Source organism: Lolium perenne, chromosome 4, assembly GCF_019359855.2.
Source record: "Lolium perenne isolate Kyuss_39 chromosome 4, Kyuss_2.0, whole genome shotgun sequence".
Classification (NCBI taxonomy): Eukaryota; Viridiplantae; Streptophyta; class Magnoliopsida; order Poales; family Poaceae; genus Lolium; species Lolium perenne.
The window spans coordinates 329,029,036-329,052,782 of record NC_067247.2 but is presented as its reverse complement, the minus strand read 5'-3'; the positions used below and the strand labels follow the sequence as shown (position 1 = coordinate 329,052,782).

At 43.9% G+C, this 23,747-nt stretch overlaps 2 protein-coding genes across 2 annotated transcripts; one reads left to right on the top strand and one right to left on the bottom strand.

The window, feature by feature from the left end:
- The first annotated feature begins 14,552 nt into the window (after positions 1–14,552).
- On the top strand, positions 14,553–18,955 carry LOC127296412 (enolase). Its single transcript, XM_051326479.2, has 17 exons — positions 14,553–14,710; positions 15,438–15,501; positions 15,916–15,980; positions 16,108–16,155; positions 16,280–16,366; positions 16,477–16,557; positions 16,645–16,746; positions 16,830–16,910; positions 16,993–17,067; positions 17,393–17,455; positions 17,535–17,615; positions 17,693–17,887; positions 17,976–18,026; positions 18,111–18,199; positions 18,311–18,362; positions 18,451–18,507; positions 18,707–18,955. Exons 1-17 carry the CDS (start codon positions 14,642–14,644, stop codon positions 18,785–18,787), a joined length of 1,341 nt encoding a protein of 446 aa, XP_051182439.1. The 5' UTR covers positions 14,553–14,641; the 3' UTR covers positions 18,788–18,955.
- A 2,404-nt stretch (positions 18,956–21,359) lies between these two features.
- LOC127296411 (geraniol 8-hydroxylase) lies at positions 21,360–23,264 on the bottom strand. The gene is made up of 2 exons (XM_051326475.2): positions 22,274–23,264; positions 21,360–22,184 (listed from the first exon to the last, which is right to left on the bottom strand). Exons 1-2 carry the CDS (start codon positions 23,159–23,161, stop codon positions 21,561–21,563), a joined length of 1,512 nt encoding a protein of 503 aa, XP_051182435.1. The 5' UTR covers positions 23,162–23,264; the 3' UTR covers positions 21,360–21,560.
- Between the last annotated feature and the right edge of the window lie 483 nt (positions 23,265–23,747).

Here is a 23,747-nt window from a genome sequence, read left to right as displayed (position 1 = left end):
TATTGGCATCCGTTTATTACTATGCGCTAGTCTTGTAATTGAGATAGAAATCTTGTTAAAAATCTAACAAGAAACTTTACGGTTTGGTACCGTATTGTTAAAGAATCAAGAATTAATTAAGTCCTATTGCAAACTTTTAGTAAACCTCACATTGTTGATTCAAAGAGTTATGGTTTCAATTAGTACCTAAAATTATCTTGTCTCCGTAAAACTTGAAGTTCAAATTTGTTTGAAAAGTAAGGAGCTGAAAATTTAGTTTTCAGAAATAATCAAGGTATGAGATATATGTGATATCTAAGACCTTATTGCAAGATGATAGAATATAATTTGGTGAGACTACATAAACTCATAAGTTTTATGGGAATGTATGAAGGTTGAAGACGCCAGACGTCACAATCCTCCAACTATTGGGGCACTAATGATATTCGCATATCCATGAAGTTATCATCCTTAGTATGCACCGTTGCTAAGACTAGTCGTTTCGAAGCATCACGTGATGATCGTGTGTTATAGATTCTACGTGTGCTTACAACGGGTGCAAGCGATTTGCACATGCGAATACTAAGGTTAAACTTTATGAGCCTAGCATGTCTGGAACATGGTCTCGAGAAAGTTGTCATGAATTGATGGATAAAATTATGAGTGAAATTGTTCATCATATTACAAAGTTACTAATAGTGGAATCTAGAACACTTGTCATATGATGATCAACTTCAAAATAAGAACCTCAAGGTTATTGGTATTAGACCAACAAACCTAGAAGTTATTGATGTTGAAGTGTTTTTCTGAATAATGAGGAAAGCTAAAAGAGAAAGTGCAAAAGATATTTTGGCAAAAAGAAAAGAAAAGACTAGAAGGTCTAGCTCAGGTGTATATAAATGATATACATGTTATGGTTATATTCCTAGTTAGGTCACACAATGAAATTCTTGGGTATTAGTACCATATTAGTTGGTATGAAGTGTCATACAAAACAACGCAATACAAGAATACAATGGCCTAAGTGGTGACAAGGAATATGATAGGAATGCACGTCAGAAACAAAAATAAAGTGTTATTATGTTCGTCGTTGGCATTCTATCTAGCCCTTAGAATTTATAATAAAGAGCTTAATAAATTGTTATTTTGCTCTGGTCAATTAAAAACAATGAGTTGTTCAAATTATGACATTACTCCATGTACGATGGATAAGTTATTATAAATCTTAATGGTGAAACACACATACATAACAACGCTAAAATGCCATAAGGCAAATGATTTGAATTCCACTTATTTGTGGAACCGCCATTTAGGTCATGTTTGAAAGGAACGCATGAAGGAACTCCATGCAAATGGATTTTTGGAGTCATTTGATTTTTGAATCATTTGGCGCTTGCAAATCTTTTCTAAAGAGAATGATTAAAATACCGTTCATAGGCCAAGAGTTGAACGGGCAACAAACTTAGTGAAAAATGCATGATGATGTATGTGGTTCACTAGGCATAGTTGTGTGCGGGAGATTCTTCTACTTCATGAAAACTTCAAACAATGAATTGAGTATATATATGTGGATATATTCGATAAGGAAGAAGTTTGAAACATTTGAATAGATTCAAATAAATTCAGCATGAAGTGGAAATCATCGTAATAGAAAAGTCAAATATCTATGATTGGATCATGGTGGAAATATTTGAATTACGAGTTTTAGCGAACATCTAAGAGAGTTATGAAGTTGTTCTACAACTCACGTTTCTTGGAGTATCATAGTGATGATGAAGTATCCAAAAGACGTATCCAAACCTTGTTGGATCAATGATGAGATAAAATATTGATGCCATTATATTTTGTGGATTATGCTTTAGTGACTACCGCTTTTACACTTAATAGAGCATCATCATGATCCGTTGAAATGACACCATACAAGTTATGGTATGGGTATGAATCCTAATAGTCTTTTCTTAAAATTTTGGTATGCATAGCATAAGTAAATAAGTTTACAATCAAAATCGGATGAATGTCTTTGTTGGTTATCCCAGAGAATTGATTGGGAATTCTTCCCACTATGTAGACAAAGACAAAAGTGTTTGTCAATGTTTCTTATTTCCAAGAAATTGTTTCTAGCGAAGTATTTGAGTGGGAGGACAATAGAACTTGATAAGGTTTATGAACCTGAGCATAATGATCGAGTAGCACAAAGCATCGGAATTGGTTTCGGAAGTGGCCACGACGATCATGGCTCCCATGACTACAAAGTGTTTTAGCCATGGAGATCGAAGTACATATTGGACCTTGTAGGTATGGTTTACTTTGTGATCAAATAAATGATTTGTGGACAAAGGATTGATTTTGAACAATGATAAACCAACTACAAACAAAGAAGTTATGATGGGCCCTGACTCCGTTAAAATGGCCATACGCCATGAAATCCATAATAGATGAATACTTTTTGAAAGTAAATGGATCTATAGACTTGGATGAAATATCCTTAAAGAAGCTCGACTTGTCGAAAAATTGTTTACGACAAAGTTCAAAGAGTTGATTACGATAAGATTAGATCTTCCGTAGCAATGCTTATAGTCTATGTGGATTATTCTAGTAATCACTACATATTTCTTTTATGAGATATGCTAGTAGGATGGCAAAATACACTACTTAACGAAGTATGTATACAAGATACAACCAATTGTTTTGCTAGTCCGTAGAATACTAGATAGGTATACGAACTTCAATTGGATGAAGTGAGTATTACGGAGATGGAATCTTCACGAGATGAAATAGTCAAAGAGTTTTTGATTTCATCGAAATGATGAAGAGGCTTGCATTTGCAAGAAATTAAGTGGGAGCTGAGACATATTTATAATACTTTATGTAGATGACATATAGTTGGTTATAAATAATGTAATTATATACTTGATTAAAATGTTTCATTGAAAATTAACTTCAATGAAAGGATATGGACTAAAACATATTTAGTGTCAAGATCTATGAAGATAGATTGAAACACATAATAAGTTTAAGTCAAAGTACATAGAATGGATATTGAAATAGTTCAATATAGAAATATTAAGAAAATGTTCTTGTCATGTGAAGGTTTAACAAGACTTGAGTGTATCTGACACTCGATGAGTAAAAACACATGAGTGATTTTAGATCACGAATAATATGTACAAAATCAGATATCTTGTGCTCTAAAATGTTATGAGCATATACCGGAATGATTCATAAGATGATCATGGGACGACAGTAAGAATATCCTTGAGTACTTTAGAAGAACTAAGGATATATATATATTTTTGTATGAAGAAATGACAAACAAATCGCTGTAAGGTGTTACACCGATATTGGTTTTGTCACATATAAAATATAATTTCAATCTCAAATTAGACTAAGTGTTGTTTAAAAGGTAGCACAATGAGCTAGAAGTTGTCTATGCTAGATTTAGAAGAGTTCTAAATATTGTGATGGAATCTACAAAAGAAGGCAGAGTATGTCATTGTTTTGACAATGACAAAGGATGTTAAGTCAAGAGGTTCTTTGAGAACTTGGTGTATTTCCACGAGTCGAGAACTTTGAAGCTATATTGTGTGTGACAATATTAGTGACATATTTCAGACCGCGGAATTAAGGTTCCACCAGAAGACCAAACATATTTAATGCTGACTCATTTGGAAATGAGTGATGCGTTGAGACGCAAATGAATTACAAAATACATACGGTTCTGAGCATGTCAGATCCGTTGACTAAAACCTCTCCTGTGAGCAAAACATGATAAAGCACCAGAAGGCCAAGGTGTTATATCTTTACAAATGTAAACTAGATTATTGAATCTAGTGCAAGTGGGAGACTGAAGGAGATATGCCCTAGAGGCAATAATAAAGTGATTAGCTTTGCTTGCTTAGGATCCGCGAAATACCGCTGCAGACGAGGAGTGATCGGAAAGTACCACACCACCTTCCGAGGAGCTTTCTTCCCCTTCTTGTACCGACTGACGCCGCACACCGGACATATGGTACACTCCGCGTGCTCGTTCCGATAAATGATGCAATCGTTCAAGCACACATGGTATTTCACATGCGGTAAATCTAGAGGACACACGATTTTCTTGGCCTCCTCGATACTAGTCGGACACGTGTTACCTTTGGGAAGACGTTCCTGCCAGAATAACATGTTGTCGTTGAAGGATGTGTCCGTCATTCTGTGCTTTACCTTCATCTCCAGAGCCATGAGCGTTACTTTCAGGCGGGTATCCTCCGGCCTGCATCCTTCATACAATGGAGTAACCGCGTCTACCTCCAGTTGATCCATCTTGGCTTTCTCTCGGGCGGCAGCTCTTGCGTTACTCGTCTGCTTGAGAAGCAGCTCTTGAAGATAAGGGTCCTGCACCCAGTCCATCGACGATGGTCCATCGTCTTCATCTTCATGATCGTCATGATGACCTCCATCTTGATCTTCCTCATCATCAGGTCCAGGATCTCCTACATTGTGATCATGATCATCTCCGGGATCTTCTACATCCTGATCATGTCCGAGATCTTCTACATCCTGATCACCTCCTTCCTTATTTGTTGTTGAAATTGAAGGAGATATGCCCTAGAGGCAATAATAAAGTGATTATTATTTATATCTTTATGTTTATGATAAATGTTTATATATCATGCTATAATTGTATTAACCGAAACATTAATACATGTGTGATATGTAGACAACAAAGAAGTCCCTAGTATGCCTCTTAAACTAGCTTGTTGATTAATGGATGATTAGTTTCATAATCATGAACATTGGATGTTATTAATAACAAGGTTATATCATTATATGAATGATGTAATGGACACACCCAATTAAGCGTAGCATAAGATCTCGTCATTAAGTTATTTGCTATAAGCTTTCGATACATAGTTACTTAGTCCATATGACCATGAGATCATGTAAATCACTTATACCGGAAAGGTACTTTGATTACATCAAACGCCACTGCGTAAATGGGTGGTTATAAAGGTGGGATTAAGTATCCGGAAAGTATGAGTTGAGGCATATGGATCAATAGTGGGATTTGTCCATCCCGATGACGGATAGATATACTCTGGGCCCTCTCGGTGGAATGTCGTCTAATGTCTTGCAAGCATATGAATAAGTTCATAAGAGACCACATACCACGGTATTTAGTAAAGAGTACTTGTCAGGAGACGAGGTTGAACAAGGTATAAGAGTGATACCGAAGATCAAACCTCGGACAAGTAAAATATCGTGTGACAAAGGGAATTGGTATCATATGTGAATGGTTCATTCGATCACTAAAGTCATCGTTGAATATGTGGGAGCCATTATGGATCTCCAGATCCCGCTATTGGTTATTGGTCGGAGTGAGTACTCAACCATGTCCGCATAGTTCACGAACCGTAGGGTGACACACTTAAAGTTGGATGTTGAAATGGTAGAACTTGAATATGGAATGGAGTTCGAATATTTGTTCGGAGTCCCGGATGAGATCCCGGACATCACGAGGAGTTCCGGAATGGTCCGGAGAATAAGATTCATATATAGGAAGTCATATTCCAAATTTGGAAATGATCCGGTGCATTTATGGCAGGTTCTAGAAGGTTCTAGAAAAGTCCGGAAGAAATCACCATGGAAAGTAGAGTCCCGGAGGGACTCCACCTTGCATGACCAGCCAACCCTAAAGGGGAGGAGTCCAAGATGGACTCCCCTAGGGTGGCCGGCCAACCCACCTCAAGGAAAGGTGGGAGTCCCACCTTGGGTAGGACTCCCTCCTTGAGTAGGTTTCCCACATATGGGAGGTTTTAGTGTTGGGGTCTTATTCGAAGACTTGGACTAGAACTCTTGGTGCTTCCACCTATATAATGAGGAGGAGAGGGAGGGGGGCAGCCACTCTTTGGCTCAGCCTTGGCCGCACCCCTTAGAGGGCCGGCGCCCAACCCCCTTTCTCTCCCCAAACCCTAGCGGTCTCTCTCCTCCACCACATCCCGCACGCTTAAGCGAAGCTCCGCCGGATTTCTCCACCACCACCGACACCACGCCGTCGTGCTATCGGATTCAAGAGGAGCTACTACTTCCGCTGCCCGCTGGAACGGGGAGGTGGACGTCGTCTTCATCAACAACCGAACGTGTGACCGAGTACGGAGGTGCTGCCCGTTCGTGGCGCCGGAAGCGATCGTGATCAAGATCTTCTACGCGCTTTTGCAAGCGGCAAGTGAACGTCTACCGCAGCAACAAGAGCCTCATCTTGTAGGCTTTGGAATCTCTTCAAGGGTGAGACTCGATACCCTCTCGTTGCTACCGTCTTCTAGATTGCATCTTGGCTTGGATTGCGTGTTCGCGGTACGAAATTTTTTGTTTTCTATGCAACGTTATCCTACAGAAATCCCATGGACAAATTCATAATCATCTTCGTCGCCTTCCCACCGGTAGCCATCCATGAAACCACGCATGAGAAGGTGGTCCCGCACCATATCGGCTTTAGGGTCCATCAGGCTCGTCAGCTTGCATCTTCGACACGGACATCTTATCTCCTTTTGGTTATTTCTAATCATCTCGGCTGTCGCGGCTTTCAAAAACCTAGCCACAACGCCTTCGCTCATCATGCGGACCATGGTCGCCTGCGGGTATAGAGAAAATGGATATCTTAGCATACCAAAAGAAAATTTTGGCATGACCTTCCCTAAAAATAGGACATATGTATATGCGTAGTATGCCCAACATTCGCCGAAACGGAAATGAATCAACGTTTCGGCAAAATATTGGCAACTCCATCGCATTTCAAATCCCTGCAAACAAAAACACATGCAACACATGTGTGGAGGCTTCGCATATACAACACATGCATGTGGATCCGGAGGCTTCGCATACAACACACATGCACGTGACGCTTTTCGCGCATGCGCACAACACACATGATCATCGAGCTTCGCACATAACATATGTGCACACACACGTGTACGTGACGTGTGTGCAAGACAATCATATCGGAACCGGTCACACACAAAGCATAAAACCAACAAAGTTACCGATACGGCGAGACCTAGAGTGTTGGATGAGGTAAAAAGTTGAGATTGAGTAGGGTATTGAGCTAAGAAAGCTTCACCATTACTTACCTATGAAGAAAATTAAGTTTACCAACTTAATTTTGGTGAATGAAGAGGTGAAAATGAGGTGGGAAGGAGGGGCAACACGACCAGATCCAGATTTGGTGGGAGAGTGTTTGAGGAAAGTGGGTGACACATGTGAGTGGAGGGGTTAAAAGCAGGAAATGTTCCCAGGTTAGCAGTGGCGCACCACCTAGCCATGCGCCACTGCTAGGGTGAGATAGCAATGGCGCACTGCTATGTGGTGCGCCACTGCTCACCTGGTACCTGCACCACGCGCCCCTGCCCAACTTAGCAGTGGCGCACCCTGTTGGTGGTGCGCCATAGCTACTAGTGGCGCACCACGGCAGTGCGCCATTGCTAAGGACCTCATCTCTAAAGGTGCCCTGGCCACCTCCTAGCAGTGGCGCACCAGGATGTCGTGCGCCATAGGTAAGCGAAGTAGCAGTGGCGCACCACTAAGACGTGCGCCACTATTAGGTTGGGGTAGGAGCTGGCCTCCTGCCAGTATTTAGCAATGGCGCACCACAAACAAGGTGCGCCACTACTACATTTGTAACAGTGGCCCACCATTTTTTGGTGCGCCACTGCTAAGTAGTAGTGGCGCACGGCCACCATGGTGCGCCACTGATGTCAACCTTACGGCTAGGCCTTTTCCTAGTAGTGTCATTATAATCATCATAAATGGGAGGCAAAGTATCATCAAATAAAATTTTCTACTCAAAACTTGGGGGACTAAAAATATCACAACCAGCTTCCCCAAGCTTAAATTCTTCCATAGCATTAGCAATAATAGTGTTCAAAGAGTTCATGCTAATAACATTGCTACAACTATTTTGCAAACAAAGTTCCATGGGTTTTTTAATTCTCTCTTCAAACACATCATGTCCTAATTCAATATAAAGTTCACTAGACCATAAGGGCGCGGGTTGCAGCGCCCGTCCATCTGAAGAAAAGAAATAAAGAAATATCTAAGAAAAGTTAGATAATAGAAACATTTGTTAAGATTTAATTTTTTTCTGAGTTAGCATATTTATATCTATTTAGAAACTATGAACTCACATACATGCTTTCGATTCTTTCATTTTGTCTATATCCCATCATGGGAAGAAGATGCAAACATTGAGTAGAGCGGAATTTACAAAATTATGCCTTAGCATCTACTCTTACACATGATAATACTACAAATCAACTCTAATAGGAAGGTCAAGTTCCATAGGATTGGCTATCTTCACAAGTGTATACAGACTAAACCATGAAATTTTAAAATTTAGCAAACCTGCATCCGATCAAGGTGAGAGCGGAAAAGTTCATTAGACAACAAACAATACTGAATGCCCTGGGGACAAAAGAATCTTCTTTTCTGCAACAGTACTTACATTTTCTGAAAAATGAATCAATGGAGGAACAATCGTCCAGCGGAAAAGGATACCAAGATGAACAATATGCAAAGTAGTCACATTTCCGCAAGCGAATCATGAAGAGGTAAGTATCTAACTGAATATTTGAAGCATTGATGAGCACGAATGCACACTATTTTAATTACTGAACATTAATGATGAACTGCAATACTGAAACTACACATGTCAACCAAAACAAGCCCAAGCCATAATTTGAGAAATACGAGGAAAGCAGCCTGCAAATGAACCATAAAAATTAACCATGGTGCTATTGCTTCTCAGTTTTCAGATCTTGCTATTTATGGTAGACCTTCAGAGTTTTTTTTAAAGGTCAGGATCAAGCAGCAAAGATCATGGCAGCTGAGTTTCAGGTTTTGAGTAGTGTGCAACATTACAAATAATTACTATGAATATAAGTAGGAAAATCTAGACAATAAATGTCACATATGCTGGTGATAGAGATTCTCTCACCACGATAGGTCTCATCTAATTTTGGAGGCATAGTAACAATTAAATGTACATATATGCGATTGAAACTTGCTAGTAGCCCATTAGTTCATGGCATGATAGTACTGAAACTACATACTCTACTATAACATGTAAATGCTAAAACACCGGAAATGGAGAAGTCAAATAAGAATATAAGATTCTGACCATATTTGGAAAGAGATGGCAAAGGTCTTCCCAGCCAGCTCTTTTTACCTGCGTATTGTGCCATTACTTGCCAATTAAAAATGTATCAGCAGGCAACACATTTACCCATTGTGCATCTTCACATTTGTGCCTATTTTCATCAATCTGTTAAAAGTTTGGGAACCTTCTGCCTCATTTCTGCAAGATGAACTTCATGACGTTAAACTCAAAATACTAATGTTTCCCACAACTTGCTCATGGGTTATTCTTTGTCACAATAAGCAGATACATATTGATATCCACTTCTTTTTGTAACAGAATAGATGGCCAAACGAAGACTTGTATGATGAGACATTCATGATGCATGGCAGGTGAAGGGATTAAATTGAGACCTAGAAATAGACAAAGTGTTTAAATCAGTTTAAAGCAAATAAAAATGCACAATGTGATTTTCATCCAACAGCAGTCTAAACGGCCCATAACAAAAAGCGAAAAACGGAATCATTGCAATAGAAAATCAAGGCATTGTTCTCATATTCATGGAAATCATCTCAACGCACCTTGTTGGAAATCCAACACATATTATACTTCCTGGTTGCATACACAATTGGTTTAGAAGCTCCTGCTGCCAAATAATGAACATTTAGATTTTTGTATAAAATACAAATGAAGAGTAATAAGACATACAGAGGTGTAGCAGAGTAAGAAAGAAGAACAACTGAGCACTTCATCTTACTCGCGAAGTGGATGCGCTAGTTGGAAGGGCGCGTGTGGCAGAGACAGTAGGACCTCTATCGACTACCGCCCAAGTTTGCTTACTCACCTCCGGTACGAATCGGCAACGACACACACCATGTCCTCGCATCATCTACTTTACCTTCCTCCTATCTGGCACTAAACATGATGAACATTAGAGATCCAAATACAGAGCTTCAGGGCTAAAAGATAAATGAACGTAAAGAGGTAGGGTGGATTTACCTGATAGATGGGGACCATCGCTGGTGCGCCGTGAAGGATGCTAGCTCAGCAATCGCCTCTGCCTCCTCTTTATCTTTCACCAGCGAGACTCGGCCGTGTGTTCTTGCATCGGCGAGCCGCCGCCTGCCCCTAATCGTCCTTTGAATCATTGAGCTGTAATCGCCTGTCTTCACCCCCTCAATGATTCCTATCCAATCAGCAAAACAGCAACGATTAGAACCTACGTAGCCTGAGGAAACACGGTAAGGGCGAGATCGAGTAACGCTGCAGCTAGCACGGAAGTTGTCGGAGGAGGACGATTGACCTTCAACAGCATCGTCCCGGCCTCACTGGGCTTAGGAATTGCACACGTGGCGAGCAGGCACTGAGGCCCGATTAAAAGCATGTCTGCATGGATATTTGTGGGCCGTGCGGTCCAAACTCAGCCCGATTCACAAGAAAGCATCCAATTTGATCTCCAGAGACGCAGCCCAGTAACATTTGGATAGCCCATTTGGCGCGAATCAACGAGCCGAACTGCTGCGAGGAACGTTTCGGCGACTTGGTACGATCTGAGCCATCGAGTAAGATGATCGGACGGCCCAGTACGTCCAAACGCTGTGGAGGCTCCTAGGTGGTTCCATTATACTGTTAACTAATAAAGATCTCTAATTTTGTTGTTGTTTTCCATTAAGCCTAACTAGTGAAAATAAAAACAAGAAACAAAAAGATATAATTGCAGGATCTAAAGGAAATAGCTTCGAGCACTCACACACCGGCAACAGTGCTAGGAAATAGCTTAGTAGTCGGAGGACGTGAATACCTTTTACCTTACCTCCCCGGCAACGACGCCAGAAAATAGCTTGATGTCTACGCACACTTCTATTCCTGTAGACAGTGTTGGGCCTCCAAGAGCAGAGGTTTGTAGAACAGCAGCAAGTTTTCCTTAAGTGAATCACCCAAGGTTTATCGAACTCAGGGGGGTAGAGGTCAAAGATATCCCTCTCAAGCAACCCTGCAATTACGATACAAGAAGTCTCTTGTGTCGCCAACACACCTAATACACTTGTCAGATGTATAGGGTGCTAGTTCGGCGAAGAGATAGTGAAATACAAGTAATATGGATGATTGTAAGTAGTAATTGCAATCTGAAATAAAGATGGCAGCAAGCGAACATGTAACAGAACTTGTTGGAAACGGTGTTTCAATGCTTAGAAACAAGGTCTAGGGATCATACTTTCACTAGTGGACACTCTCAACAATGATCAATAACTGAATAAATAAATGCTACTCTTAAACACTCTCTTGTTGGATAACAAACACCATTCATTGTGTAGGGCTACAAAAGCACACCTCAAGCCGGAGTAAACAAGCTCCACAACATCCGGAGTTCATATTTAAGTAACATCTAGAGTGCATAATAGACCGTTGCAATTTAGACCGAGTACTAACATAGCATACACACTGTCAACAATAGCTATGAAAGGGGGAATAGATCGCATCAATACTATCATAGTAATAGTTAACTTCATAATCTACAAGATATTACAATCATAACCTACGCCAAGTACTACATGATGCACACACTGTCAATATTACATCATGGATGAGGAATAGACTACTTTAATAACATCACTAGAGTAGCTCATAGATTAATAGTGATACAAAGTTCATGATCACATAAAGATCACACCATGGGAGAGAGTGATGAACCAAATAGCTACCGGTAGAGCCCTCAGCCTGGGGGGAGAACTACTCCCTCCTCATCATAGGAGACGGCAATGACGACGAAGATGACGATGGAGTCGATGGAGATGACTCCGGGGGGCAATTCCCCGTCCCGGCGGCGTGCCGGAACAGAGATTCTGTCCCCCGAATTGGAGTTTCGCGATGGCGGCGGTGCCCCTGGAGTCTTTCTGGAGTTTCGTCAATTGATGTCGGGTTTTTAGGTCACGAGGGACTTTATAGGCGAAGAGGCGGAGTCAGAGGGGCAACAGGGCTCCCTCACCACATGGCGGCGCGGCCAGGGTGGGACCCGCGCCCCCCTATGGTGTGGGTCCCCCTTGGCCCCCCTCCGGCTCTCCTTCGGTGTTCTGGAACGTTCCGGGGAAAATAAGGCCTTGGGTTTTGTTTCGTCGAATTCCGAGAATATTGCCCGAACAACCTTTGTGGAACCAAAAACAATAGAAAACAGGAACTGGCACTGTGACATCTTGTTAATAGGTTAGTTTCGGAAAATGCATAAAATCATTATAAAGTGTGAGTAAAACATGTAGGTATTGTCATAAAACTATCATGGAACATGAGAAATTATAGATACGTTTGAGACGTATCAGGTGGTCGAAGTATCTATTTGCAATCTGTATTAATTTCAGAGCTCTTTGTACTGTTCTTGATGATTATTAATAGATTAGTTGGTCTTTTACCAAAAGTTGGCACACTTAAGCAGTCCATTATGTGTATCCATGCATTGCCTCTCTCTTAAAGACAATAAATAATTCTTCGTCCTCAAATAAATGGACATATGGGTTTTCACACAGATTATGAAATGGGGTGAAAACGGCATTGAATAGATGCAAACCAATGCTCCCTCCATTTTTATTTACTTCGTGTTCTAGGTTTATTCGAAGTTAAGTTTGATCAAGTTTGACTAATTTTTTGGGGTAAATATCGATAACCATAATTCGAAATGCTTTACATTTTAGATATTGATAGTTTACCTTAAGTATTTAGTCAAATATTACAAAGTTCTACTTTAACTGAATTCATAACAAAAATTAATTATAAACGGAGGTAATATGTGTTAAATATTACTAGATGATTCCCCCGCGACGTTGATGCGGGAACACGTAGATAAATTTAGACATAAAATTGCATTACGGATAGCCAGCCTTAATTGTTTTATGTAAGTGAAGATATGTTCAAAGTTAATTATTTAGTTGAAGATGATCTAATATAGAGTTCGATTAGAATATGCAACAGTCATATAGAGATCATTGACCTGGAGATTGAACCTGGGTTTGAATATTACAATATCAGTATATTTACTCAAGGAAGATCGGAATATTATGGTCATTGATCTGCAGGCAAGAGGCAAGAATAACCTGCATGGATGAATTTTGTGGACACAATCTTTCAGATCTACCGGGTGTGCGAGTGAGTGAGTCCTGGCGATAGATCATCCATGACATCCAGAATCACCATATTTCAAAATGTTGGCGACGTGCTACAATATTTAACTGAAATCCTCAATACATATTTTATTGGAAAAATGAAACACACCAAATTAGAACATACCTACAGTACATTGACCTGACTTATCCGACTGCAACTTATCGCCTCGCTAGCCATGGTCCATTTGACGACCTAGCCATCAATCAGCTCTTGACTCGCGGGATTAATGACAAAAAGCTACTGTAGAAGTTAATCTGTTCATACCGTCTTGATTCAGAGTTTGCTGGTGGGGCATCGCTCCATGTCGCCAAGAACATGGCGAGCTGTAAGAAAAAAACGGCTTCATCCATTCGCCATTGCCAATCACCTTTGGCACAAAGCCACATAGTGCATCTGACACGCGACGGATATAATAAGCCAATCAGAAGAGAACGGATAGGAAGGCAAGTGGCTTTGCTCATATGCCTCCAGCAGGTCAAGAGGTTCACTGGGAAGCACGCGACGTGAAAATTTTGGTGATAATCAGAACAAAGCAGCTTCACTTCTTAAACTTCCAACTTGAGAGCATTTATAGCTAGCTCTACTTCCACCCATTACATTTGCATGGAGAAGATGAAGAGATATGAGGAGATGTCTCTTTTCCTTACGTGAGTGAAATTCCTGAAGTTGAAAATTAATTATGGTAATGATGTAGGAGAGGAAGGTTTCAGTGGAGGAGAGGATGGAGCAAAGAACATTGTGTTTTATTTGCTGATGTGGCATACTTGATGGATTTAATGGGTGATGTGGCAGGCTAAGATTAGTTGAGAAACTTGATGAGGTGGATGGTTTGCATGTTGAGAGAAATCAACTTAGTGGGTTGCTTCTATTTAGATATTATAGATTAGGTTTAATTTTCGTTTGAGGACAGAAAGACTTTGTACTGTTTTGTTGACAGTCTAAGTCCACTTATTTTAGAACCGAGCGAAGACATCTCGAAAAAAAAAGGACCGAGCGAAAGCTCACCGAGTGGCAGTAGGGAAGCAAACGCTGGCCCACAAGGCCGTGAGGCGAAGTCCGCATTCCCGCGGGCCGACCGCGGCTTCGGATCCCCCGAAGAGCGCCGCGGACGCCGCCCCTGCGAATATGCCATCTGTCGTCCCATTTTCTACACAAGATTGTCGATGCCTTGTTCTTCCTGTCCAAGAAAATCATTTTCAATGCCAACGAAACAAAACTTTTTGGATGCCAGTTCATGCGACCCCACCCTTTTCCCGTCATCAAAGGCTACGCCCAGCCGCTCCGTCGCCCGAATAAAAAGGCGCCCGCTCCGCTACCCCGATAGCCTCCGCAAATACCTAATCCTTCCTCTCCGCCCAAACAACATCTCGCTAGATCCGTCCCTCTCCTTCTCCGGCCATGGCTGCGACCATCCAGAGCGTCAAGGCTCGCCAGATCTTCGACAGCCGCGGCAACCCCACCGTCGAGGTACGCGCGCGCGGTTCAACCACCGCACCCCGCTCGTCCTATGTATTATCTAATAAGGTGTCGCGGGACCAGCCCGGCTGTTGTGGAGGGAGATCTGGGGCTCTAGTGGTTAGAACGGTTCCGGATTTCGCTGTAGGGTTTATCTGGTAATGTACGACGCGACCTACCAGTTCCAGGGTCTTGGACGGTACCATCTGTGCCTGTGTATCCCCGATCTGGCCGCGGGTTGGTGGATTGGGCGCTGATTTGTTTGTTTCTCTTCGGCGAGTGAGCCCGCTCTTGTTCTAACTCTGCTTATGGGTAGGCATCTTACCATTTTCAGTAGATCTGATCATTTTACAGCCGCGCGTTGCTCGATCAGCTGTCTGGTTCTATTTGATTTTTTTTCTTCTCTGAATTTTCGCTTTAGCGAGACGACTGTACGGATGTAGCTGATCGATCCGCTGCTCTTAACTTTGGCTTAGCGACGCGTGTCTCACCGTATCGGTGAACTATATATCTGTGCTCACAATTTTGACCGTTTCAGTCCTCTGTCTGCTGTATCGTGGTTCTGTTTCAGACTAGTCTGAAACGATAATATGCATGTGTTATTTATTGGGTTTTGAGATGTGATGGTTGACTTGTTGCCTTTTCCATCGGCTCCACCGCGTCAAATTTGAGAATGATTAATGCTTCTAGCTGCGGAATGTTTCTATAGCTAATATGAACCTGATGCTTGTGCTGCTAGGTTGACGTGTGCTGCTCTGATGGAACATTTGCGAGGGCTGCTGTGCCCAGTGGTGCATCAACTGGTAGGTCATTTCTTTACCGGCAGTGTTTTCTCTTTTTGTTGCCTTGCCAACTTAATGCATCTGGTCAATACAATCGTTGCTTGTTTTGCCAGTTTAGGGTGTTATGGACTTTATAATTCAACTTCAAAGTAGTGACCTCATCGACATTTTTTATAGTTCATGCACTGGCTAAATTGCAACATTCCTTTTCACGTGCTTCAATAGTACTAGTGTTCTTTTAAGGATGGAGCAGAATGTAACTAACATGCATTTAGTTTGGGAGTATCTAGAGCTGTGGCTTTTGCATGTTCAATTTTATGCATTGGGATTTAGTTTCCCGTTGTGATTTGGGCATTGATGCCGTTGCTTTATTTCAATCACGCAAGTTACTCCTATGGTGAAGTTTAACATAGGCTTTTCTTGTGTGTGTAATAGGTGTGTATGAAGCTTTGGAATTGAGGGATGGAGGCTCTGATTACTTGGGAAAGGGTGTTCTAAAGGTTTGTTTGGATTTAGTTCATTCTTTGGAAGGAATTTTCAGTTTGTTGTGTGGCGTCTCTTATAACTTTGTGGTGATTCCCTGACAAGTTTACTTTCTTTATCATAATGATTTCATACTTTTAACAGGCTGTGGACAATGTGAACTCCATTATTGGACCAGCATTGATTGGCAAGGTTTGCCTCCTTGCTCCTTCGTCAATCTGATTATGTGCATATTACAGTATTAGCTTATTATTTTCTGTGTATACATATACAGTATTAACTTAATAGTTTTGTACATGTTCTATTGGCTTTGTAGGATCCCATGGAACAGACCCTGCTTGACAACTTCATGGTTCATGAACTTGATGGAACCAAGAATGAGTGGGGCTGGTGCAAGCAAAAGGTATATTTCCGTATTGATGTACATGGTGGTGATTATAGTGTTGAGAGGAAAAGTGCAACCATTGCATTTCGCTAATTGCTACTTGACGAAGTGATTCTCTTGAAATTCAGCTTGGTGCTAATGCTATCCTGGCTGTGTCACTTGCTGTATGCAAAGCAGGAGCTTCTGTCAAGAAGATTCCACTGTACCAGGTACAGTTCGCTATGCTCGTTCTGCTTATCACTGAATTGTTGTTATGCCTATCACTTTTTGATTTATTTGTGTCTTGTAAACTGCAGCACATCGCCAACCTTGCTGGTAACAAGCATCTGGTTCTGCCTGTGCCTGCATTCAATGTCATCAACGGTGGATCGCATGCTGGAAACAAGCTTGCTATGCAGGCAGGGCCCCAAACATAAATTTACATATAGCTCTTATCTTATGATTTCAGTGTCTGTAATTTATGCTCTATATGCTTCTACAGGAATTCATGATCCTTCCTACTGGTGCTTCATCCTTCAAGGAGGCCATGAAGATGGGTGTCGAAGTGTATCACAACTTGAAGGTCATTCTTCAATCATACTTTTCACTTTCTAGCTGGTAGTTTTGCAAAGTCTAAAAGTGTACACATTTCCTGTTCGGTACAGTCTGTTATCAAGAAGAAGTATGGTCAGGATGCTACCAATGTTGGTGATGAGGGTGGTTTTGCTCCTAACATTCAGGTCTGTCCTTAATATCTTTGGCTTACACCCTACAATATGAGAGAATCCTTTGAAATGGCTGTTCTTGTATTACTTATTTTGTTTTATTTGCTGTTTCATTTTTGCTATCTCTGACTATATGGTGATTACTGTGGCACAAAAGCTAGTCAAAATATAGTCTTATTTGTCTCTTCTTGATTAAGTTCAAATATAAGGAAGAAACTTTTTATATGATACTGGAATTTTATTTGTTCATTGGGGCCATAATTGTACAGATTAAGATGCATAATGGTCAACAAAATAGCTTTTGGGATTATTTGTTAATTCCCTGGCCTTCTGTCTATAGGAGAACAAGGAGGGTCTTGAGCTCTTGAAGGTGGCTATTGAAAAGGCTGGATATACTGGCAAGGTATGTTGGATTACTGCATTTCAAGTTGATTTAATGATTATTGACACCTTTTACTGAGACATTCCATTTGCTATACTAGGTTGTCATTGGAATGGATGTTGCTGCTTCAGAGTTCTACAGTGAAAAGGACCAAACCTATGATCTGAACTTCAAGGAAGATGTAATGTCCGATTGTCAGTTTGAATTGTTAAGTTCATTTTGATGGCCAATTTATGGTTATTCTGTTGCTTGTTGCAGAACAATGATGGCTCCCAGAAGATATCTGGAGATAGCCTGAAGAATGTGTACAAGTCATTTGTTGATGAATACCCAATTGTCTCGATTGAGGACCCATTTGATCAGGATGACTGGGTTCACTATGCTAAGATGACTGGGGAAATCGGAGTGCCAGTGCAGATTGTCGGAGATGACCTCCTTGTCACAAACCCAACTGTATGTACTCTCTTCAGTGTAATACATTGTCTTTTATCTCTTCATTTGCCTAGGTGATTTACATAGTTTATTACCCTCTTATGTGCAGAGGGTTGCAAAGGCAATTGAAGAGAAGTCATGCAATGCTCTTCTCCTCAAGGTATGTCGGGTTTGAGATATCTTCATTTTATTGTTGCCGATAGCTTTCTCAACTCAAGAATTGTGTATCCGGATTACAATGTAGGTTAACCAAATTGGATCTGTAACTGAGAGCATTGAGGCTGTGAGAATGTCAAAACGTGCTGGCTGGGGTGTGATGACCAGTCACCGGAGGTACACTTCCTAGTCATATTGTGATCCTGCACATATTTTCTTCCTCCATCTTGTGTTCCTGTGCTTCTTTTCCTGTACGAAATATATTCAATTGCCTTCTCTTTGCTGCAGTGGTGAAACTGAGGATACATTCATTGCTGATTTGGCTGTTGGTTTATCTACGGTATGTTTCCACATTCTTGGAAAAGGTTCTCACTAGTGTGTCTCAAGTTTCATGGTGAAGCAATTCAACTATCTTTCCTATGATACAGGGCCAGATCAAGACCGGAGCACCTTGCAGATCAGAACGTCTTGCGAAGTACAACCAGGCAAGAATCTTAGTCCTCTTCTCGTTCGCATACCCTTATAATTTTGCGATTGTTGTGCAAAACTTGCTACCACCGAGTTGTAGACAAGCTTGTGTGTAATAGTGCTGTTTTCTCTTTTGATCTTTTAGGATCAATGGTGGGTTTTGAGCAGTTAAATCTGGTGCATTTAACTGACACATGTCTTTTTTAATTGGTGCAGCTTCTTAGGATCGAGGAAGAGCTTGGAGCCGCCGCCGTGTACGCTGGACTCAAGTTCCGCGCACCAGTGGAGCCCTACTAGATGGGTATTGAAGGAGCCCTTCTGTTCCTAAATTTTGTCAAAATGTGTCAGTACAATCTTAACTTACCTGGTGCCCAGATTGTAGGATCTGGGCAATAATTTTCCAGTCACGTGGGTACACGAAACAATTTTAATCTTGATATTTGGCTGGAGCTTACTTGTTTTCGATGGACCTGTGCTCTGTTTGACGACTGGTGCAATTATAACTGTTAACTGAGTTTGGTTGCTTAGTTTTAGCCATTTCAATTTAAATCCTGACGATTTCGATGTAATTCGTTCAGAGCAAATTGTTAGAGCATCTGTAGCAGATCTCAAATACCCTGCAACTGGAAAACTCGATCTAGACTTCCTAGACCTAAATTGGTGGATCAAATGGTGGCGGCAATTGCGGTTGTGGAGATTCATTGAGGGCAATTCCGGTTGTGGAGATTCACTGAGGGCCCGTTTGGTAGCCTTGGCTTGCATTAGGCTCGTTTGAGGGCCTGTTGGGTAGCCTGGGCTCCCCTTGGCTTTTATCGCATGTTTTTAAAGTAGCTCGGGTCCTAGCGAGTCACTCTTGTGTTCCACAGATCTACCGAGGAGAAACGCGCGGGACAGCGATAAATCGGAGGGATGAATTTGGTCATTGCCCTCCGAATTTTGCCACCGTATATAGGGGTGGCTTTCTCACCACCAAATTCAAATCCTCCATTCTCTCCATGTGGAGCTCATCCACTCTTCCCGATTTAGCGATATGGTTGGCTCTTCTTCACCTGCATGGTTGGCGAGGCTGGCGGCGACGACGTTGGCTGTGGTAGCGGGCTGTGATTCAAACGTGAGTAGCTTCAAGTTAATTTGCATTGGCATTCAGTTCTCTAGGATCCTGATTTACAAGATTTAGTTTCTGCGAGATCGTACTCTTTTCCCAAATTATTGCATGTTTTAGCCGAAGTCAAGCTTTACAAAGTTAAGTATGTAGAAAAAAAAATCAGCATCTACATTATCAAAAGCTAGAATCTGTTTATTACAACACAAATAGAACTTACTAGGCTTGCGACAATATTCTACGAATGCGACTGCGACCGCTCAGCAACTATACACTACTCGTGCAAAGAAAATTGCTCCAAATACGTTGGAATCTTATGAAGTTATGATGCTGACTTCAATGAAATTTTCTGCAACCCACGTTTCTTCATAGGAAACTGCTGGGCGTCCCCCGAAGATCTGATTTTCCAGCCCCCGGATCACCAGCCGTTGGATCGGCCATCTTAAACGGCTAGATCTTTTTTTACTGAATGTAGTAAAAAAATACCTTCCGGCAGCAAAAACATAACCCACTTTTTGCTACATTGTAGCAAAAAACGGTTTAGTCACGAAATCAAATAAAAAGGTGGAGCTCACCGGAGACTTCGCCGGAGAGCTGGTAGCAAAAAATTATGCTATTGTAGCAGAAAAATGCTAATGTAGCAAAACCTAATATTATCAAAAATATTGTCGAAGATATCGCCAAAGACCTCATAGCAAAATTTCTATGCTAAAGTAGCGAAACAACAAAATAATTATAGGAAAAAAATAGCATCACAACATTTTTTAAAGGTATGTGGCGAGATCATTGCTATTGTATCAAAACAGACTTCGCCCAATACATCACCAAAAAAACTTAGTAGCAAAAATATATACTAACATAGCAAAATCATGGAACGGTTGTAGCAAAAAAAAATCTATATATGACAGCAAAACCACGTAGTGCATGTCACAAGCCATCGGCAGCAAAGAGGGCCGCCGTGGGCAGCAACTTAGCCCGTCGTCAGCAGCTGACGAGGGCCCCCGTCGGCAGCATCCTGGCTCGCCATGGTAGCACCGCCGGCCGTCGCTCGCAACACCGCATGGAGGAGGAAAGAAGATGGAGAGGCTGGCGCGGCACATGGCGCCCTCGCCGCGGGACGAGGAGGCAGGGAGAGGGAGGGACAGGGGCAGCGCGTTCGTATATGTGCAGGCCTGCAGCGGAACAGCTCGCCGGAGGACACCCGTGAGGCACGGAGTCGCCTGCAGACGCCGGCAGCCACACGCGGCGCGGAGAGCCTCGACGGCCGTGGCACGTCGCAGCCGGCGGCGGCGGCGAAGGAGGAGGAGGCCGGTGGAGGCGGCCGGGCACACGGGAGGCTCGGCACGGGCACCGACAAGGATGCAGTGCGGCCGCGTGCAGGGGTGAGCTCCGGGAGGGACCCTACGAGTGCGCCCCATTGCGGTGTCCAGGACGACGACGCGGACGGCGCCCAGGCGAAGCTTGGCCCCAACCTCGGCAGCATCGTCCTGGTTCCGCGCGGTTGCAGGTCAAGGCAGGCGAGATCTCGCGCGGCGAGCGGCGCGTCGTCGACTGCGCCGCCTACCTCGCCCATCTTCTCGAGCAGTGCAGAGCGCAGGTGAGGGAGTAGGTGCCCGGGCGCGGGGGGGGGGGGGGGGGGGGGGGGAATGAGAGCCAGCGCGGCGGCGCTCATGGAAGTAGCTCCAACGCGTGCGGTGCGGCAGCCGGCGGCGCTCTGCGAGCAGCTGCAGTGCTGGCGCCATGGCCGATCTCAAGGAGCAGGGGAGGTTGGTAGGGATCTGCCGTCGTGTTCACACGAGAAAAATAATGGAGGAGTACGTGGCAGGGCCCACGCACGTGGTACTGCCTCTGCCCACGGGAGATGCACGCGGACGACAGCCTCACGATCAAACTGATCGAACGATGACCAACCCGGAGGTTGCGAGCGTCGCAGCCCCCGGGGGAACAGAATCATTTTCCTTCTTCATATCAACAGGTCTGTTTGACTTGAATTGGTTCGGCTATGGCGTGTAGTGGCGTGGCCAATCCTAGTAGCATCCCGAACTTCTCCCCCATGTCCACCCCATTTCCCTCCACCTCTCTTGGGAGCCTCCACTCGAACTGGTGCAGCAACGACGCAAGCAACAGGTGCACCATGCGCACAGCCAGCGGCATCCCGGGGCAGATCCTCCGACCGGAACCAAACGGGAGGAGCTCAAAGTCCCGGCCACGGTAATCGGTCTCTTTCCCCAAGAACCTGTCCGGCATGAACTTCTCAGGCTCAGTCCAGAGCTTGCTGTCCCGGCCAATCGCCCAGACGTTCACCAGAACGCGTGTGCCCTTTGGCACGGTGTAGCCGCCTACCTCCGTAGTCGCCACGGCTTGCCGCGGCAGCAAGAACGGGGCAGGAGGGTGGAGGCGGAAAACCTCTTTGACGATGGCCTGAAGGTACTTTAGATGGCCGATGTCTGATTCATCGATCTCTGATTTGGTGCCAATCACCTGCGCAAGTTCTTCGCGAGCTTTTGCCATGGCTGATGGATTTTGTAGCAGCTCAGCCATTGCCCATTCAACGGTTGCTGAACTTGTGTCGGCTCCGGCGCTAAACAAATCCTGTGCAGTATTAAAATCGACGGAATCAGGTTAAGTCTCCCCAAACTCAAAAATTGAAAGGCGGCTTAGGAGTTAGGATTAGAAGCTACCGTAAGCAGCGAGCGCAGCGTCTGCCGATCGAAACCCAGTCCATCGTCCGGGCTGCGGTGGTCGAGGAGCACGTCCAGGAAATCGTTCTTGGGTGGCTCCCCGGCGTCGCGCTCCAGCACGCGTCGCTCGATCTGATCGTCGAAGATGGCGTGCAGCCGCTGGAACACCCGGGCGAGGCGCTTCCTCAGACGCTGAGGGTCGAGGGGGGCGATCGCGGGGAAGAAGTCCGACAGGTTGGGCACCCCGACGGCGCTCGTGAACTCGGTGATCACGTCCCTGAGCTGCTCCGACCCACCGCGGTCGTCGAGGTCGGCGGAGAATATGGTGCGGGAGAGCAGGTTCAGCACGGTCGCGAACGCGACGCGGCCGACGTCCACGGCCGCGCCCTCGCGGGACAGCCGCGCCACGTGGGAGACGAGCTCCCGCACCTTCTCGCGGCGCAGGGACTGGTGCGCGTCGAGGCGGGACGGCGAGAAGAGCTCAGCGGAGCACACCTTGCGGAGGGTGCGCCAGCGGGGGTCGCTGGGCGGGAGCCAGCCAACGGAGAACCTGTCGTGGGCGCACGCGCGGACGGCGTCGGGCACTGAGCGCGCAGAGAAGGCGGCGTCGTGGCGCTGGAGGATGTCGCGGGCGGCGTCCGCGGAGGAGGCGACGACGGTGGTGACGGCGCCGAGGCGGAGCGTCATGAGCGGGCCGTGGCGTTCGGCGAGGCGCGCGAGGGAGCGGTGCGGCTGCGCGCCAAGGTCGAGGACGTTGCCTATGAGAGGGAGCGGGCGGGGCCCCGGGGGAAGGTTGCGGCGAGCATCGGCGAAGAGGCGGAGGAGGAGGTACAGGGACGAAACGACGAAGAGGATGACGAAGCATGGTGCGCAGAGGAAGAGTTCCATGGCGAGTTCCGTGGTCTGTGCTGCTAGCCTGCTACTGCTTGCTGAGGGGTCGCTGAAATATCAGCGTTGTACATGCTTGGCACTGGCAGTGGTGGCACTGAGCAGAATATTGCATCACACGGATGTATCCATATAGAGCTTATGAAGAAAATAATACTGTATGGAAAAACATGTACTCGCTCCATTCATAACTGGCATAAAAGTCCGTGCGATTGCTATAGGTTGATTTTAAGATTTAACAACTTCGTGTCGTATTATCCATGATGGGTAGTGTCTTCACTGTCGCAAGTGACATCCTTATCTTCCACGGCCACTGTGGATAAGCGACGTGTTGATATTTCTTAAGTAAGTAAGTATATGATTGTGCTACTATAAATTAGTTCTTATTAATTAATAAATATTATTTAGGCAAAAATAATTTTATTGTAGGATATGAGATTATGTTTGATGGGTACACGATAAATTAGCTTGTTTTTTTATTGGATTGTGTCATCTCAAGATAGTTTTCTTTTTTGCAATTCTCTTCCCACCATCAAGAAACTGTGGTTTTCATCGACGTGGGGTGGCATAAGTAACAGCGAAATTC

Coding starts and splice junctions, on each gene's coding strand:
- LOC127296412 (XM_051326479.2), top strand. CDS start 14,642: ATGGCTGCGACCATCCAGAGCGTCAAGGCTCGCCAGATCTTCGACAGC. Junction 15,981..16,107: donor TGGGAAAGGGTGTTCTAAAG/GTTTGTTTGGAT, acceptor TACTTTTAACAG/GCTGTGGACAATGTGAACTC. Junction 16,747..16,829: donor GAAACAAGCTTGCTATGCAG/GCAGGGCCCCAA, acceptor ATGCTTCTACAG/GAATTCATGATCCTTCCTAC.
- LOC127296411 (XM_051326475.2), bottom strand. CDS start 23,161: ATGGAACTCTTCCTCTGCGCACCATGCTTCGTCATCCTCTTCGTCGTT. Junction 22,185..22,273: donor CGCTGCGCTCGCTGCTTACG/GTAGCTTCTAAT, acceptor AATACTGCACAG/GATTTGTTTAGCGCCGGAGC.